This window comes from Saccoglossus kowalevskii, chromosome 13, assembly GCF_978046115.1.
Source record: "Saccoglossus kowalevskii chromosome 13, keSacKowa6.1, whole genome shotgun sequence".
Taxonomy (NCBI): Eukaryota; Metazoa; Hemichordata; class Enteropneusta; family Harrimaniidae; genus Saccoglossus; species Saccoglossus kowalevskii.
In genome coordinates, this window is record NC_140653.1 from 3,571,206 (window position 1) to 3,592,202 (window position 20,997).

General features: G+C 33.8%; 1 protein-coding gene across 2 annotated transcripts; it reads left to right on the top strand.

Moving 5' to 3' along the window:
* The first annotated feature begins 763 nt into the window (after positions 1 to 763).
* On the top strand, positions 764 to 18,748 carry LOC100370130 (BOS complex subunit NCLN-like). Of its 2 annotated transcripts, none has more exons than XM_085506866.1 (14): positions 764 to 1,016; positions 7,043 to 7,272; positions 8,251 to 8,395; positions 9,463 to 9,557; positions 9,673 to 9,756; positions 9,986 to 10,089; positions 10,382 to 10,470; positions 10,835 to 10,959; positions 11,406 to 11,596; positions 11,900 to 12,026; positions 14,012 to 14,175; positions 15,248 to 15,301; positions 15,573 to 15,651; positions 16,176 to 18,748. In XM_085506866.1, the coding sequence occupies exons 1-14, from the start codon at positions 839 to 841 to the stop codon at positions 16,239 to 16,241; spliced, it is 1,731 nt and encodes a 576-aa protein (XP_085362992.1). In that variant the 5' UTR covers positions 764 to 838; the 3' UTR covers positions 16,242 to 18,748. The 2 variants fall into 2 exon arrangements, with proteins under 2 accessions (XP_085362992.1, XP_085362993.1); XM_085506867.1 differs by having other exon boundaries at positions 7,043 to 7,233.
* Positions 18,749 to 20,997: the final 2,249 nt, after the last annotated feature.

Below are 20,997 nucleotides of genomic sequence, written 5' to 3' on the forward strand. Positions count from 1 at the left end.
TGAAAATAATGGGAAATAATATGGCTTTGTCATATTATTTAAAAAATACAATTGTCTAAAAGATAAATACGTAGCTGTGGTCTGGGAGAACCTTGCTGCTGTTTAATCAATGTTTCAGAGATTTTCTAATTTGTATTTCTTTCTATGTTGAATTTCAGTGTATTTTAATTTTAGTGTTTTAGTGTGTCTTTATTTTATTTGTCTTTTGTAATCATTTTTTTACCTTACTAAACCCACAGGTGGTTAAGTTGTGTAATAAAGTTATTATAATAATATTTCAGCATATGTGATAAAGCAATGCATAGAACGAATAATTATCAGGACAAATGGAGTATATAATTTACTGACGTCACATCAAGTCTCAAAAGTATTAGGGCAGCAAGTTTGTAATCTGCCCCGTGAGGCTTCTGAGGCTTGCTGTGACTGATTTCAATGATTATAGTAAACTCAAAATTTAATAAAAAACTCAAATAAGAGTCTTTATAACATCAGAGGTACATTATATACTGATAACATTTATTAATGTGCCTCTGATAACATAAATGGACAGTTTATGGCAGGAAAATATTTACAAAATTTAACATTTGTAACTACAATTTAGATAGAAAGATGAAGACACACTATTATGACAGCTTTAAATGAAATAATCTGCATATTATGATTTGTCTGCGCCATGAAGCAAAACCCTGGGTAATGTTATTTGGTGGCGCTCTGTACAATCCCACAATCCATTTCGAATGCCTAGGTCAAAGTTCGCACTTTACAGACGAAAACGAAGCGTGACCGTTCGTTAGTAAAAAATTGTTTGGTCCTGAAACCCATTGAATATTTCAATGAGATGTGGTTTGCCGAAGTTAATGAGGTCTTGGAGATGTTCAGGGGAAGTTTTCCCCTCTCATTCCTATTCTTCGTTCCCGTTTTAATCTTGATTTCGCCGTGTGCACCAGTGGTAAATGCAGCACACGAATTCACAGCGTATCGAATGCAGCAGTATGACTTGCACGGATCTCCCTACGGTATAGTAACTTATTTATTTTGTATGTCTCTGTCATATGTGTACCGTGAATTAACATTCATGTAAACAGAAAACCCCCAACTTCAGTGAAACACTACACTGTGCCGCAATATTTTACTGTACAAACAAGACAGCGACGTGTCCTTGAAGTGTCCTTTTGTCCAGATAACCATTCGTTCTATGCGGGCAGTGCATTGTCACATGCATCATTCATCGAAGCACAGTCCCAGTGATAGTGGGACTGTGATCAAAGCGAGTATTTTAATTTTAAGATATTATGTGGTTTGTCTATTGAACTAAGCCTTCATCACCTCATTATCAGTAAAGTTATACTTACTGAGGAATTACTGTTAAATCCAATGCGAGATTCAGTTATGTTGCACTGTAGCCATGGTGGTAAAAAGACTGTAGCCAAATATATTGGTATTATTAGAAATATAGACATTCAGCTAAGCATTTATATGATTATCAAACTCATTTTACTTCAATCAGAAGTGACAAAAACATTTGATTTTGTAAACTTATATTACAAATGCATCAATTGCATCAAAGGTGGGTCTCACTGCAAAATACAGGCAATAAAATACAGACTACAAATAAAGGAACAACTAGATGATCCAGGGTCACTGGAGGGACTGGATAATCTAACAAAACAGACTTAAGTGTACCTGGAAGAAATAAAAGTGGCTAAATTCAATAAGAATAACTCACAGAATTTCCTTCAAAGGAGAACACTCAGTAAAAAAAAAAAAATCAATAACATGTTAAAGATAGAAAATGTGTGAATTTTATAGGACTGAATAGTAAACTGAAATTTAAATATAATTTAGAGACATTTTAATGATATGAACGAGTTAGGTGGTTAAAAAATGACACTGTAGACACAATTTAGAATTAAAAAGCAATCATAATTATAGAAAATTGTTGACTCTCGAAACCCAAAACCCCAGTAAAATAGGATATGCCAAAACTGATGTACATTTTTTTTTGATTTGTCTAAAATTATTAATACTGAAAAAAAAACACTGGAAATAAAGACAATATACTACATGCGTATTCACATATTTACTTTAAAAAAAGAATCAGACTTCATTAACAGTTGCTGACTAGATTTCTAGTCACCTCAACCCCTATCCTGTTCGACCCTGGACACCTCGACCCAAAGTTAGACACCTCAACCCTGTGCCCCCTAGTCACTTCGACCCGGAGTTGTACACTGTGCGTCACTTCGACCCAAGAATTATACAACACTGTACGACAATATCATACTTTCCCTGAGTGTGTCGGCCATCGATTTCATTTCACTGACTAGTTAATGTTCGTTGCTTGTCGATTTCTGTTCATTCTATCGCACGCAACTGTAAAATGACGCCATCTTGGACTGAACCATTGTACTTGATTGGCGACACCCTATTATCCCGCAAAGGAGATGTTGCCAACGCACATATTTTTACTAAGTAATATTTTAATGAGGTGAAGCCGAAATCAGTTGTCACTAATATTGACACTTAATAAAAGGTCAAGAGCATATTAAAGACTCATTCGAAGTCGTTGTCAGAAGATCTGTACTGTCCACGCAACCACTGGTAGAATATATCCGCTCAACTTGGATTGAGGGATCTACTTGGCCACCTTCGACCTGGTGTATTTACATGCACAGTATTCGCACAAACGACGTCGAAGGCCTGCACCGATGTTTGATCGCAAAGGCTGGAAGAAGTAACCTACTGTACGTGCTCATCCCACTACTCCACAACGAAGCGATATACACAATACAGGGATCAAAGTGACTAGGGGGCACGGGGGCGAGGTGTCTAACTTGGGGTCGACGTGTCCTGGGTCGAACAGGATAGGGGTCGAGGTGACTTGATTTCGCTGACTATATCTCCCGGTACAACAGTTTTATGACTTTTTTATTATATATTTATTTTATAACTTACGTTAAAGACATTTTATAAATTATCACTTTCTGCTATCACATACATGTAATGTTGTTTCTAAGGCAGCAATAAATGTATTATTATACTGGTATAATCATATAATCTTTATAGCCTCCAAGGCTAAGAATCAAGTACATGTACATGGTCTGAAAACAAATAAGATCGAGTCCCAGGCTGCTATATTATTAAATAGAAAATGATTGCTCTTTACTTGTAGTGCAGCAATATATATACGTACATGTTAGTGTAAATCTATATTATGGTTGTGTTAATTCTGCTTATTTCTTGGGTATTTGAATATTTTAAGTAATCTTACAGTTTGTCCTAAATTTTACAATTCTTTGCATCTAATGTTTAACCTTTAGACGCTTTACAATGTAACCTACTTTGGTGAATGCAAATTAAATCACTTAAACTCTGGATGTCTGATTTGTATTCTGAAAGCGTCTGTCTCCTAAAACATCGGTCTTCAGTCTAACATCATACAATGACTTGCTTATGTGTGTTTCAACCAGAGTATACAGTAATTAACATTTAGTGGTAATCTTATTTGACTTATAATATATCCATCTCCATACATGTAATAGACCTTTCAAGTTTGTGCTACAAATACCGGTACATATATACCTATATATCATTTTTGTTCCATTCAAGCATTTTCCCAATATAAAGGACGTAGTCAACTAACAACCACATTGTTATGTTTACACCAATTCACACCGTTTATGCCATTTTATTTTTTATAATAAATCCTTTTCTTTTTCATTTAAAGAATATGGTACATTATACATGTATAAAGAGACAAAAACAAAATCTACAACTTTTATAAAGTAAATTATTTTATTTATATAACTTGTCATTGATGTAAAAATGCTGATGATAAAACAAACACACTCACATATTATGCATGCTTGTAATTGCTTTAATTTCTATCTGATTGCAAATGCAAAGTCTTTTCATTTCTTGAAAAAGGTGAGGACTATGTATTTTTTCTCCGAGATGTTAAATTCAATTTTTTTTATATAATATAATAATTTATATATCTGATATTACTTAAATTAATGATGGCAATTTATTCTTAAGAAGACTCGTGTCAATATTTTTTAACAAATATGAAAACCATACATCTCCCAATATTATCTGCTCTCTTGATTTAATCCATGCTACAAACTTTTAACATTTTAACAATAGAAAAAATTATGGTAATACATTTACAAATTAACACTACCAAATAAATTCATACTATGGTCTCATACCACCATATACTCTACATTAAACAATGTGAAAGCTTGAAAAGCATTGAACAGTGCTAATTTGAGTCATGTACCTAGCATTGTGATCAACCTCAATGTCCTTGTGAGATTACTTAAAACATCTCCTGAATGCAGTGGTAGAGGGGTCAATGAGATCACGCTTAATGTTTACTCCTCGTTCAGACGCAGTTCGAAAACGAGGACTTGTCATCATCATAATCAAGCTACATCTTCTGGATCCATATTTCTGACATGTTTATATTCCAACTATATTACTATAAACAAAACTATATCTTAAATTTGATAACTAACGGGAACTGTGCCATGCATGGCTTGTCTCTTTAATATCTGCGCGTGTACTGGTGGTTTAGATTTGTCTGAATTGTATTGAAATCAAGTTTCATTTTTTGCTATGCTGTCTTTCTTACTCTGACATACAGAAACAATATTTGCTGATCTATTATTTCACACACCCAGATCAAATCAAATTTGTTCTCTTGACAATGACAGTGGAAAACAATTTGTTGCAGAAAAATCTAGCATTGTACTAACATGCTTTTCAGAAATGTAAAAGTGTGTAAATATTGTTTCCGTTCATACATTAGCAACAAAATAAGCATGTCTTCTGTTTCCGTTCATACATTAGCAACAAAATAAGCATGTCTTCTGTTTTCTGTTCATACATTAGCAACAAAACAAGCATGTCTTCTGTTTTCTGTTCATACATTAGCAACAAAACAAGCATGTCTTCTGTTTTCTGTTCATACATTAGCAACAAAATAAGCATGTCTTCTGTTTTCTGTTCATACATTAGCAACAAAATAAGCATGTCTTCTGATTTCTGTTCATACATTAGCAACAAAATAAGCATGTCTTCTGATTTCTGTTCATACATTAGCAACAAAATAAGCATGTCTTCTGTTTTCTGTTCATACATTAGCAACAAAATAAGCATGTCTTCTGTTTTCTGTTCATACATTAGCAACAAAATGAGCATGTCTTCTGTTTTCTGTTCATACATTAGCAACAAAACAAGCATGTCTTCTGTTTTCTGTTCATACATTAGCAACAAAACAAGCATGTCTTCTGTTTTCTGTTCATACATTAGCAACAAAATGAGCATGTCTTCTGATTTCTGTTCATACATTAGCAACAAAACAAGCATGTCTTCTGTTTTCTGTTCATACATTAGCAACAAAATAAGCATGTCTTCTGTTTTCTGTTCATACATTAGCAACAAAACAAGCATGTCTTCTGTTTTCTGTTCATACATTAGCAACAAAATAAGCATGTCTTCTGTTTTCTGTTCATACATTAGCAACAAAATAAGCATGTCTTCTGATTTCTGTTCATACATTAGCAACAAAATAAGCATGTCTTCTGATTTCTGTTCATACATTAGCAACAAAATAAGCATGTCTTCTGTTTTCTGTTCATACATTAGCAACAAAATAAGCATGTCTTCTGTTTTCTGTTCATACATTAGCAACAAAATGAGCATGTCTTCTGTTTTCTGTTCATACATTAGCAACAAAATAAGCATGTCTTCTGTTTTCTGTTCATACATTAGCAACAAAACAAGCATGTCTTCTGTTTTCTGTTCATACATTAGCAACAAAACAAGCATGTCTTCTGTTTTCTGTTCATACATTAGCAACAAAATGAGCATGTCTTCTGATTTCTGTTCATACATTAGCAACAAAACAAGCATGTCTTCTGTTTTCTGTTCATACATTAGCAACAAAATAAGCATGTCTTCTGTTTTCTGTTCATACATTAGCAACAAAACAAGCATGTCTTCTGTTTTCTGTTCATACATTAGCAACAAAATAAGCATGTCTTCTGTTTTCTGTTCATACATTAGCAACAAAACAAGCATGTCTTCTGATTTCTGTTCATACATTAGCAACAAAACAAGTATGTCTTCTGTTTTCTGTTCATACATTAGCAACAAAATAAGCATGTCTTCTGTTTTCTGTTCATACATTAGCAACAAAACAATCATGTCTTCTGTTTTCTGGTCATACATTAGCAACAAAATAAGCATGTCTTCTGTTTTCTGTTCATACATTAGCAACAAAATAAGCATGTCTTCTGTTTTCTGTTCATACATTAGCAACAAAATAAGCATGTCTTCTGTTTTCTGTTCATACATTAGCAACAAAACAAGCATGTCTTCTGTTTTCTGTTCATACATTAGCAACAAAATAAGCATGTCTTCTGTTTTCTGTTCATACATTAGCAACAAAACAATCATGTCTTCTGTTTTCTGTTCATACATTAGCAACAAAACAATCATGTCTTCTGTTTTCTGTTCATACATTAGCAACAAAATAAGCATGTCTTCTGTTTTCTGTTCATACATTAGCAACAAAATAAGCATGTCCTCTGTTTTCTGTTCATACATTAGCAACAAAACAATCATGTCTTCTGATTTCTGTTCATACATTAGCAACAAAATAAGCATGTCTTCTGTTTTCTGTTCATACATTAGCAACAAAATAAGCATGTCTTCTGATTTCTGTTCACATATTAGCAACAAAATGAGCATGTCTTCTGATTTCTGTTCATACATTAGCAACAAAACAAGTATGTCTTCTGATTTCTGTTCATACATTAGCAACAAAATAAGCATGTCTTCTGTTTTCTGTTCATACATTAGCAACAAAACAAGTATGTCTTCTGATTTCTGTTCATACATTAGCAACAAAACAAGTATGTCTTCTGATTTCTGTTCATACATTAGCAACAAAACAAGTATGTCTTCTGATTTCTGTTCATACATTAGCAACAAAACAAGCATGTCTTCTGATTTCTGTTTTTTTTCTTGACAGGTTGTCGTAATGCTATTGTCAATATGGAAGCCAGACCTATTGACTCTGCTGTAGCTACACGTCGTTGTGTCATCACTAGACTTACTGAGTTGACAATGGACAGATATAGAGAATTATTAGAGCAAGCTGCTGGGGCTTTGCTTGTTCTAATTCCATCCAGTCTCAGTTCTATGTCTGAAAACGAACTGCAGGTTGGTACAGCAATTCAAGCGGAAAACTTCACCTATATGGTATTACTAGCAGTTATTTTATTTTGTAAATTTTATTTTTTCTTGTATTAGAATTTGAGTGAAAAATTGACACTGAAGAATATTTTTGAAAGAATTATCCTGAATTTTATGCAAAAGATAAAAATTAATTAAAATGTCTTATTTTAATTATTCAGTATTCAACAAATGCAAATTGTCTCTCATGATAATACTTCATTGATGCCTGATCTACCAGATATTCACACTGTTTCTATTGGGACACAAACTCAATCATTTATTCATTGGTGTAGTGCTATCATACTGATTGATGTGTCTACACTATTTGCTGTGTTCATAATACCAGTAATAACCTTATGTGTAATCTCTGATGAGAGGATCATTTCACATGCCATTTCTTTAATCATTCTCAATGACTGCAGATTTGTTGTTTGGTCTTATATGAGTGAATTTTGAAAAACAGACTACAGTTTTTGAAATTTCTATGAATTTTTTTTTATCCCTGGTTGTCAATAAAATACCATGTTTATTTGGTGTACCGTAGTTACATTGTATTTAATTTGCACTATAACCAATTTGTTAAATTTTGGGCAACAAAAATCACAGATGTTTATACATGTAACAATTTCTTAATTAACTTGCCCACAAAATGTATGAAAATGTGGCAGAGCATTATCTGAATGTTGCCGAGACAGATTTTGTTTAAACTTAGAATATTGGTGATGCACAGTTGGAGCATACAGTATCTATTATTTGCTGCCTTTTGTACATCAAGTCATTTTTGCTTAAGACTTGATAATGCAATTTTCCAACTTAGTACAAAGACAATGTGTTTTCCAAAGATGTAAATTGATTTGTGTCACAATCCCTCCTAAATGGTCGATTGGCAGTCATTTTGTGCTTATATTGCAAATTTACACTGTCCAGTTACACGTAGCTTAAATAAATCCATGCAAATGACACGTATATTTACTTTCAATGTTTATGGTATTTAATTTGTAGAACTGGTTGGAATTGGAACCTCAGTTGCTGACAGAACAGACCAATGTTCCCATATATTTTGCATATGAAGATGATAACTTATTAAATATTTATAGTGATATACAGCATGCTGTTAATAGTGACCAGGCTGCCTCAGCAGCGGAAGGTAAAACTTACATCACATGCATCACCAGAGCTTGAAATTTGCAGTAGCCCAAGGAATACAGACAATCAATTCTAATCCCAGGGCTGCCATGTTTTCAAATGCACATGTTGTAATCAGAAGTTTGGGACTGACAAAAATAGCCAAATTTTTTGAGTAAAAATTGAGCATAATTTTGTCTGTTGGCTCCAAAATTAGGGTTCATTTCTAGAAATATTGATGAATATAAGATAAAAAGTGCAGAAAAATTTGGGTGAAAAAGCTGATGGTGAAAAGGTTGAACTCTTACTAAACCTGATTGATTACTAAACCTGATTGATTACCCAATATTATCACAGGATACCAACTTTTAAAATTAGTAGACCACCAGGCTTCCAGAAATTTTGTTAATTTTGAACTATGTGTAGACACATGTACTACTGAATTTAAAGTCATTGTTTAATTGAACCAATGCAATCATACAATGTTGTTCAGTGTTCAAAACAAATCAGTTGTGGGGTACCATACATATGCAAAACAATGTTTCTAGCTGGCATGTGAAATGTATGATTATCTGAATTTATGTAAGCTGCTGAAGATGCATTGTCAATTTGCTGTGTGAGCCACAGTACCGGTAATTTGGAACAAAAGTGTATCTTGGTCAGAACACTATCTGAAAGTGCAGATGAAATTAGAGCAAACAGTCTAATGAGAAACAAATGATTGCTAAAATTCAGATGCACAGAAATGCTGTGATTTCCAGCGATTAGTCTTAATGAGGTTTAAGAACGTTTTCCAGATTTAATTGTTTTACTGTCTTTAACAAAGCCCATTCAAAATCATTTCAACACTATACATGTAGTTGCCCAAAATAATGAGAAGCAAATTTGTTTGGGTTTGGACCTAATATTTGATCTGGTCTTGCACTGAAGACACACGACAAGGGTTACTCGCATGAGATCCTCTCTATACATCATATAATATTTATTTGTTTGACAATTAATGCAAGTGACTCTACGCATACACATACATGTACATGTATTTGTATGAATGAACTGGGTCACACATATCTTTATTTGTCTGATATGTAGCTTTACTGAGTGCTGTGTATGCTAACGGATTTCAAATGGTAGTCAATGGTCCACAAGCCAAAGCAGTCAAAGACATGCCAGTCACTAGTATACAGGTATTGATTCTAAATTGTTTTAAGACCAAGATAAATACATGTAGAATGCGCAGTAATACAAACCTTGTACATAATGCATTACACAAAATCCTAATAACTTTTTATTATATTATAGGGTAAATTATCAGGTCTTGGAATTGAAGATCAGTTGCCTTCAATAGCAATTGTAGCACATTATGATGCCTTTGGTGTGGCTCCTGTAAGTCGTTATTATTGCTGTTATATTCCTTGTTTTAGTTGTTTTTATTATATAAAATATTCTTTAAATCAAAATATACCGGTAGTTCAGATTCTTTTCCCTTGTTTCTGTCATCAACTGTCAAAAAGGACCCAAGTCATTGACAATGTCTTACAAGTTGAGTTGGTGCAGATAAAATGAGTGTTCATCCCTTCTAGTTACTAAACTTGTCTGTCTTTTATTTCAATAGCATTTATCATTTGGAAGTGATTCTAATGGTAGTGGTGTAGTTGCACTCTTGGAGTTAGCGAGGTTGTTTTCTAAACTCTTCACAAGTTCCAGAACTCATGCAAAGTATCCTTTTAATTAATTAATTCACATACATGTATGGCAGTGTACTGACTGACTGTATAGTGTGTATTCAAGCTACTACCAATATTGTGCTCAGGTGTAGAGGCATTCTCATCTGGCCGATGGATTATGGGGAAGCTTGTGAAAATAACAATATAACCAAGAAATAATTAACTCATATTTGCTGCAAACGTAGGAAGGAAAGTAATAGTGGAAATAACACTGTACTCGTGTAACTATGAGTTCAAACAGTTAAATGTAAAAATAGCGTCATTGATATTTCCTTAACCACAAGATACAACTTATTGTTTCTTCTTTCGGGTGGTGGCAAGTTTAACTACCAGGGAACTAAAAAATGGATTGAAGACAATGTGGAAACTGCTGGTAAGGCGATTCTGTCTTTAATAAAGACAGAAGGATATGTTCTTGTATTTAACATGTCTCTTATTGTTATTTTGCTGCGTTATAGACACCACAGCTGTTAAACTAAATAATTGAATGCTTACATGGAAGAAGTGAGGCACGATAAATATTTGTGAATTGCTCAAGTCAGTGAAAATTGTTGAATTTTGTAGCAGTAAAAATTTCTTTGGACTCCTTGACACGAATTGCCATCAAATCCTAAAAAATTCTTGCAATGAAAATAAATGGCCCACAGTATATCTTATTTATATCTTTAAATTGGATAGTTTGCAAATATTTTTGTTTGAAATACTCAGATGAATTCTTTGGTTTTGTGTTTGTATAGATTCCAGTCTCTTATCAGATGTATCATACGTGTTCTGTCTTGATTCAATTGGTGCAACTGATAATCTATATTTGCATGTATCAAAACCACCAAAGGAAGGCACAACATCGTATCAGTTATTACAGGTATGTCAAAGGAATTTGTATCTGTGATTTTAGAACTGTCATGTGACATACAAATCCTGTATTGGGCGCTTGGCAAAAACAACTGCTAACATGATTGCAGTAAAACAAAATATCTTTTGTTGTGGCCATTTTTGTTAATGTTATTTCACTATTGACCACTGATACTGTACTATCTAAATTTATGCCAATTTCACTAGAAATCGAACAATAGAATAAAGTTCCTGGCAGTTGCATGAATTCTAATGTCTATTTTAAATGACATTATTCACATTCCAATCGATATGCGGGTTTCAACAAAGAACCAAGCCATGTTATAAGCCAAGTCGTTACTTCACACTCCAGTTAAAGGTATTTTCCTGCTTAGTCAGAACCTGTTAATGCAACAAAATTAAATCAAAGCAAAGCAGCCAGGGACTCACACTTGTTATTTCTCGTTTTTCTTACAGGAGTTACAGTCGGTATCTGACATGCATTATCCAGATGTTAATTTCAGTTTGATTCATAAGAAAATAAATTTAGCTGATGATTTATTAGCTTGGGAACATGAACGTTTTAGTATTAAAAGATTGCCAGCTGGTACACTGTCACATCTACAAAGTCATAAAGATCTGCATAGAAACTCTATAGTAGATGAAAGGTATAACAAAAAATGAATGAACCACAATGTTGTATTTGATGCTAGCCAACTATTGAGCATCTAAATCTAAAATATGGCACTGTAGGGAAACAGGAACTTAGATTGACCTGTGTCTCTTAACCTGTATCATGCCTGCACCAATCACATTCAAACTTCACATGTCTTAACAGGACTTCATCTTTATGACTGGCAAACAATGCACTATTACCGTGTGTTTGGAAATGCAAATATGGAACGATTACCAGTATTTCCAGGGTTGCTTCCCCTTTTATGATTATTGTTAAATATGCATTCCCTTCACAGGTCATCTGTTGATGTTGATGTATTGTGTCGTAATATCAAAATAATTGCAGAGTCAATTGCAAGATATATTTATAGTATTAATAGTGTGAACCAAACTGACCCAATACATGTCTTTACTGATGCAACGGTGAGTACAATTTAGCCTGAAAATCGTATTTGCTCTGTTTTTAATGCATTTCTCTAGTACATGTAGTTGCACTTTTAAGGTAGAGATGCAGGTTCGTGGGCACTTTGGAGTGACAATTTTTTTTTTTGCTTTTTATTATCCAAAAAGTCTTGGCTATAGACTGTTGAAATTTTGTAGAATTGTGAATAGTGAAACATACTCAAAAACGATTTTAAAATATAGATAACAGGTGCAAACATTCTCTCATTTGAATGCTTAGCAAGATTTAGCAAGGCTGTACATAAATAATAAAAAAAAAACATGGTGAAAAAAAGAAATGATAGGATCTCCATAATATGCACTGTATTTAACTTTTTACAAAACGATAATACATTTAAATTTGAAACTGTAACAGCCATTTTAATTATGAGCATTAGCAAACTTCTTACTGAGTGAATTGTTATGCAAATTAGCAATTATCTCAGCTTCTTTTTAGTGCACATTCCAGAACTTTAAAAAAAATAGCTCCTAGACGCTTTGACCTTTTGTTTTGAAATTTTCACAAATGATTGACAATGTGTTTATCTTCAAAACGCTGTCGGGGCATTGTATTTAGTTGAATAGTGTTACAGCAATCGTTCAGACAACTAGCCTGGGTTTTAATTTATGCATAAACTTGAAGTAGTAAAATTTGAGCTGCTGCCCTACAAAATTGACAACTGGTAGACAGTTTTCAAAACGGCGCTTTCTTCATAGTAAACAGATGTACCCATAAACCAATTTTGACAGGAAACAGAAACATGGTTTAGAAGCTAATTTTTTTAAAATCACTTTTGACCAAAAAAGCAAATTTTTGTGCATATTTCAAACTACAGTGTCCATAAAAATAAAATACTAACAAAACTTTAAAATTCATACAATAAGCTTTTCGAAGACATGTAGTTTTGTGGACAAGGGAGGTCATCTTGGTTTCCTAATTAACTATTTAAAATAGCTGTCAGGTAAACTGCATCTCTACCTTAATGACAAAAATTGCATTTATTGCATGCTGAATCATTAAAATATGACTTGTGTTGACTATAAGCACACCTACTGCTACTACCGTACTCGACCACGTTAGCGCCCAGAAAGACAGCGCACTTCCCAAACATGTACGTGCGTATTGCGTCATCAAAAACCAATGTAGATGTTTTTTTATATATTATATTTTATATTCCGAGCTATTAGCTCAATTTTTATTTTTCAGGAAAATTAAATTTAAAAATACAACATATAAATGATACAACAATACAATATTTAAATTTTGAGACTATGCAGTATGTGCGTACATGTTTGGGAAGTGCGCATTCTCGGGTCACTGCTTCAAAATATCCGCGTAGATGGATTTGTTCTTTTTGCTCTGGTGTTTTGATTTTCACAGGATTTAAGCCGTTTTAATTCGAATAAAGGTAATATAAGTCGATCGTTAGTTTCTACCGATATCATGCTTGAGTTTTGCGAAGCGGATTGAAATATAATTTGGAAAATCATGTTATTTTTGGGAAGTTTTGATGTCATGGTGTCAACGTTTTTCTACCATGTGTTATTATGAGTGGTAGGGGAATGTACCGGCGACTGACTAACTATGCCGATCCTACTTTAGGTAATTTTTTTATTATCCAAGAAACGTTCCGAGCGCCTGTGTTCTACGCATTCACAACATGTTCACAGCGGTCGATATCCACGCTGTATCATATAAAAACGATTACCAAGATTCGTTACGCAAGACCAAATTTTAAATTTTTGAAGGGGTGGGTGCTTTGCCGAATGTGACCCCAAATATAAAAATTGCGCAAAAGTGGGGGGTGGGTGCTTGCCCGAGCATGGGCGCTAACGCGCTCGAGTGCGGTAATAGGGCAAATACAGTACATCTACAGCATTAATAGTGTTAACCTAAAGTATATATAGCCTGTAGTCTCCACACAATGACTTTATTGTAGTAATAATGTATCCATTTATATTGTCAGGCTGTGAATAGAGAATTTGTAGAATCATGGATGGACTATTTGTCATCTTATCCTAGAGCAGCACCTCTCATGAATAAAGATCACCATCTTCTGCACACACTAGAACACACTATGAGTAGATATCTGAAAGAGGTAAAGCGATTTAATGTGAAAGCTGATAAAAGGTAAGGCATTTCCCTGGCATGATAGTCAAAGTAGGCATATGCCACTGGCTTGTGTTGTATGAATGCTGTAAATAATTGAATTTCAGTAACTATGAGTTTACTGCCATCTAGTCTGTTCATTTAAGTACTCCTTCAAGCCTGAAATCTGGTGTTAGATTTTTTTCATCCATTCACCTGTCTGTTCTTGTGTGCATCCAACATCAACACAATTTTTCAAAAGTTTGTCACATGTGTGTCTTTGCTAATTTCATGGTTTGTTGCTAGCACGATTTGATTTGAAATGGCTGGCTGAAATATTTCTGATGTTATTGCTATTAACTGATTTCCAGCTCCGCTGTCATCATAGATGACAGAGCAATGCTGTTCATATAGGTGATTGTCTGTCAGTCAACATTTACATTTTTGACTTTTTCTTGAAAACTACCAACTCAATTGCTTCGATACTTGGTATCAAATTGAGCTGGCAGTTTTCAAGAAGGAGTCTTATGGGTGTGCGTTGCTCGACTTGTCTACCACAATGTTTTTGTTGGACAGCAAAGCTCTTTTTAATGTCAGGGTGTTTGTTTAATGCCTGTCAAACTTAGTCCGAAACAGGTACTTGTGTCTTAAGTTATGGACATCCATCTATCTATGTTTGTCCATTCAAAATCTTTTCTCTGACATATCTGGACTGATTTTGTTCAAAGTTACTACAAAGACAAGTCATAATGGAATACATGTATGTCTATTAGTTTTTTGTTTCATTAATCTTTTACAAACTGGTGGACTGGGTAAATCTTGTTTTCCCAGTACAATCAAACATATTCATTTTATTTATGATATTTAAGGCCATGTAGTTCTTTTTCAAAGACTGACTGTCTTGTTTTCTTTTCTGGTATCCAGCCAAGATTTATTGTGCATGCAAATTGTTTTCGAGGAAGTTTGTTCAACATCCTTGTTTCTTTTGTTTCTTCAAATGTTCATTTTGACAAATACCAGTGAGCATATTTACCAATGTAAAATACATAAATTTACTATGCATACACACTCAATATGTACATAGTGAAATGTCTATATGTGACTATTTTAACAGGGATCCAGAGTTTGTTTTCTACGATGGCCTCATGTTCACTATGTATGCTTACAAGTAAGTACATGTACTGTTATAATATAATGGTTATACTGTACAAACATTTCTCATTACAAAAGACCCTTACTGACAAGAAGTTATCACTCCACTTGACCAAATCAAGAACCAGAAGAGCTAATTATCATTCTCTTGATCTTATATCATTTTGAATAGTATACCCCCCCCCCCCCATAATCACTTGCATTTCCATGTTCTAGAGAGCCATTTCAAAAAGCAAGGTCAGATTTTACCTGTTACCTGTTAACTAAAAACAATCTTTATTTTTCAGTGTTAAGCCAGCAGTATTTGATCTGTTCCTAGCCTTTGGTATTGCTGCTTACCTGGGGTTAGTGTATTTGGCAATTCAGGTAAGAGTAAATATTAATCAAGACAAGACAAAACCATACTGTAAAGCGCTTAATTTTTGTTGCTAGAAATATTTGTGAATTGATGATTTCATGGCATTTGTGAAGACAAAGGAGAAAATATCACTTCTACAAAATTCCTTGTTTTTTTATGACTCTGGAAATTCAAAAAAATTTGTCTAAACATCAAATATGAAACACTAGTATTATTCTATACATTCATACTTGTAGCAACTATATTCACATATACATTATTTTACTTTTTGATTTAAATTGTTGGACTGACTGACTGGCAGTCATTTCAGTCTCTAAAACCATTGTTGAAATATGCCTTGATCTGTTTCAGCCATGTCTGGCTCAATTTCAACTTTTATGAAGATCACATTTACTGTATCACCTCAATTTATGTTAGAATTAATTGTAAATGTCACTGCACTACACTGTTGGATGGGGACAATGACTGTATCTTGTTCTACTCAATTATAACCAGTTCTACTGAAATAATCTGAGTTCTTGTTCTGTTTCAGAACTTTTCATTGCTGTATGAGAAATTGAAGACTATTTCTGTGAGTGTTAAACTAAAGCCACAGTAAAAAAAGCCTGACTCAGGAATGTAGACATGTATCTGTTTAATAACTGTACTGTCTAGATGAGTACTCCACTTGTATTCTTAACAAATTGACTGAAAACTAGGATGGATGTTTTACTTTTCCACTTTTTTCCAGGTTGTTCATGACAATCAAATAGGAATAGATTAATGAGGCACTTATTGTCTATTTCAATTTTCTTATTGAATTTTCTAATAATGAATTAATTGACTGTATCATTAATGCTGTATTTGTTCTATTATATGTACAGTCAAAACTGTGTTTAATAGTGACATTTGTATATAGACCACTTGCCTATAGTGACCCCCATTGGGCAGTCACTGTGTAATTGTCGTGTAAAGGAGGACCTGTATATAAAAACCACCTGTCTAATGTGACCATAAAATAAACCTGTGTATAAATACCAAAATGGTGGCACATGATTGCATGTGTAGTGTTTTACGCTACACTCTACACTGACATTTTCACTTTAATCAAGATGATCATATTTTTATTATTTCTCAGTTTTCAAATATCTGTTTAAATATTTTCCCCTTAAACTAAGAAATTTCACATTTTTATTGACAAACAATCAAACTCCATATAAAGACTACCTTTCTTAAAATAGCTTTGGTGGTTGCTATACATAGGTTTGAATGTACATGCACTTATGTACATGACAGATGTCTGCTCAAAATATTCTAATAATTCAATATACTATAAATGCAATTTTTGGCCTATGGTTGCTATCAGAGGTGCTCTTTCAATATGATATAAACAAATGTAATGTTATGCAAATCAACCTTATCATTCTGTCTTTCTATGGCTACTATGTTCCAAATTGTGTCAATACTTCACCCTCCATGCATGGTTTGGTAAAACTACCATATGTCCAGTTTCTTCCAGTTTAGTGTTTATTCTGATCCTTTTTAATGTGCTATGAATGTGCAATGTCCTCAGAATCTAGATACATAATTGTACTGATGTTTTACTGCTCTTATTTATATTGTGCATGAATTGTGTCTGTAGACAGTGAATAGTAGCATTGTGTGAGTGATTGTAATGTTTGGAAGGAGTTACTAATTTGAAGAACACTGCCAATTACACAAGTTGCTGGAAGAGCAGTTCAAAACAACTGCATATCATGATGTTGTTGTAATTTCAATAAATATAATATATTAAACTAGTTGAATATTTGAACTTCTTTCCATACTGGTTGTGGTATCAGTGGATTACATCTATTAAATGAATTAGTCAATTATCTTGAGGGGCCTTGGCAATATTAGTTCACTGCTGGCTTAGCCACATATTACAGTAGATTCAAATGTTTTTAAAAACAACCTAATTAATTGTAATTTCCTCTCTTGTTAATGTACTGTAGTGAATTGCTGCTACTGTATATTGTTTATACAACAACATTGCCATGTACATCTTAAGATCATTCCATGGTTAGAACAAATCAAAATCAAACTAGGAGACATCAAACTAGTGCTGAGAGCATTTCATATTCCATATATTTATTACAATAAAATGTATGTATTGACTCTGTCTTGTATGTCCAGACAGTTGCACAGGTGTGTTTCATACTTCCATTTTCAAAGAAGCTCATTATTATTGCCAGAGTTTATGAAAATGTCGGGCGGTCATCATCAAAAAGGTTTGTATTATACAGGTCATCAATAAACTGAACAGCTCATCCTCGTAAAAATAGTCTGATCTAACCAGTTCTAATTCTGATACATAAACAGCAAACCAGTCTGCAAGTTGCACTGACAGTGTTCCTGTTTCGGTCTACAAATAAACATGTCTGTGACAATCTATTTGGTACAAAATTATAAAAATATGCAATATTTAGCGCCTACATTTTGTCTACAACAAGTATGGCTTTTAAAGGGTTATTGAAGTTGTATTGTTAGCAAAACTAGGTTGAAAGCCCCTTTCAATATGAAATACTGATAACTTTGCCAAAAATCAAATCTGTTATGGCATTTTGGTGATTTTATGATTCCTTGAAATTTAATCACATCGGAGACTACATAACACGTCAGTGATGTTCAGCTATTGCCAAGGCAGACGTCTTGTACTACTGTAGCTGCCATTAATAGTGCAGTATACACATTATCAAGGGCTACAAACAAACTGTTGTCGACAATACAACTTTAATATAATACTGGATGCAGTGAGGAACAACAACCATTATGGCTGGGCCATTGGTTCTGGTGAGGTAACTTGTCTGTATTGCACAGGAGCCCAGTAAACAAAATAATGACAAGCATATATAATGGTTCTACAGTAAACTGTATATCCAAAGGACCAACACTGAACTACATGCGATAACATGGCAACTTGTTACTGGCTACTTGTTTTCGTCCTAACATTTTATCAGATTAATTTCTTGGTTGTCATGGCAATTCCTTTTATACTGAATATTTTATCTTTCAGGGTTGTATAAGACGTGTATTCATAGTCTTTTTGTATTTCTTTACTACAATAAATTAACAGTTTTGAATATATTTTGTTATCTTTCATAATATTAATTCAACCACATTTCATTGTTGGTAGTCTGATTTGATTAGAAAAATGTGTAGACAACAAATTTTCGTGCACTATAAGTCTTCAAGATTAGTCTGTGTATGTGCGTCTGTACCACTCTCTGGATTCATCTGTCTGTACATAGACTCCATTGGATAGTGCACAGATCTGATTTACTTTTGTGTTCAAATGTGTGCATTTTAATTACCTAATTTGCATAATATATCAATATCTCAAGAACTAATCATATTTCAATGAAACTTTGCAGAAGCTCTCAAACATGCCAGGTCCTCGGACCTGATCAGTTTTCAGTTGAAATCCGTACATACTGGTATTATATACCTAATTTGCATAAAAATAAAGCAAATCTTGTGATATGCAACCAGTGCTATATTGAAGGCATTTAACAAGAGATATTGCTAATGTAGCTATGACCATATATTTTGTTTCCTCATTAATATGCATAATTGTAAATTGAGCAATACTGCAGATTGGGCCATGCAACTAATACTACGATAATAATGTAGGACAAGATGTATTACCTAAATGTCGATCATGCATTTATTACATACCCCACTGGGAACCACCCAGGTCATTTTTAAATTATTTTCTAGAAGTGCTTAAGTGTGAATGAAAGAGGCGAGTGTATAGTCAAAGTAAAACATTTGAAACATTCATTCCTTATTTCTAATTCGCATCTTAAATACTTTAAGCACACAGGAGTTGTTTCTAAGTTTTTTTTTAGATTAAATGTATGTATACTGTAAAATACTTTATCTTGGCTAAATGATTGAATCAAAACGCCATATAATGTAGAGCAAATTGAAATGTTTTAGGCCAGATAGTTCGATGTTTCCATGAATAGCGCCCTCACAATGTATGTGTTTTAATTTTGCTTATTTCGCTGACTGGAAAATGCTCTAAAATAAAACAGTGGTTATGTAAGATTAAGCATAGAACACATTATTTAAATGATAAAAACAGTATTTAATACCCATTGAATATCCCTGAAATGGTAAATCAGTGAAATCTAAACCCAGTGAAAATTAGTCATAGGCATAACTACCACCCACCTCCCTGGACATAAATTCAGTCTGTCCTGATTTGGGGGGGGGGGGGGTTCGGATTAACATTTGCAATTTGTTTTATATTTCTAACACCTAAAAATAATAATCGGCAGCTTCCTTTTATCGTACTTTATAGACAGTTTTCCCAGAAGTCGAAGATACGACGTTTCGCATGCGCGCACATGTAACGTAAACTAGCACGCGTGATATTGTGCTTTGAACCAATCTACGTCACAAACATCAAATTTCTTTCTATCGAATATCAACTAACTGACATGTTTGTATTCGCCGCTATGACGAAGCTGGTGTATTTCTGCTTCTCGGTCTCACTACTTCCGGGAAAGTGGTCGTTTCTCGACTTTATGTTGTATCAGTATATACAACCATAACACTATGAATCGACATGTGACATCGATATAATAACAAAAGCATGTCTCATTGATCGTTAGTTTAGTCTCCGGGTTCAGTCAAAGTCGTTACCGTATGGAATAGCGAGTGTCCAACCCGAGGGGGGTACTTCAGTCTTAAGTGGGTAGGGGTGTGCAGCCCACCTCGAGTAAACATACTCACTTCTAAACCATTTTGTTCTATTTATATACCCACTTCTAAACACAAGTGTTTTCAGCGACCTACATGGCTTAACTCGTACCACATACACTATGTCAACTGGGGGTGGGGGTGTCACTGACCTAGGAGAAAGCAAATTAAACACAAAACAGCTGCCTAAATAAGTAATCCTTACATTCACTTTAGTAATTTGCATTAATGTGTCTGACATAACTGAAGTATGACAAGTAAATACATGTTACACACTTTTAAACCAAAACATTGATAAATGACTACCCACTTCTAAACAAAAGAATGTGAAATGACACCCCAGTCCGGCGGCACGTACCAGTATTGCACTTCTATGGAAGTAGCCCCCTCCCCCGGGGGTATCCAATCGTCGTTGTTTGTGGATATTACGTTTTGTAATTAAATTTTGCGCCGACACTCCCATAATTTCATATGATTATGTGTGTGATTGTTTATTGAAATACAAACGTGTTGGTATACTCAGATTCCATTATCATGATATGCTGAAAATTGGCCAATGTATATTTTTCATTTGACATTAAATAATATATTTAGGTACATTATCTGTGGTCAAAAGACATTAAATA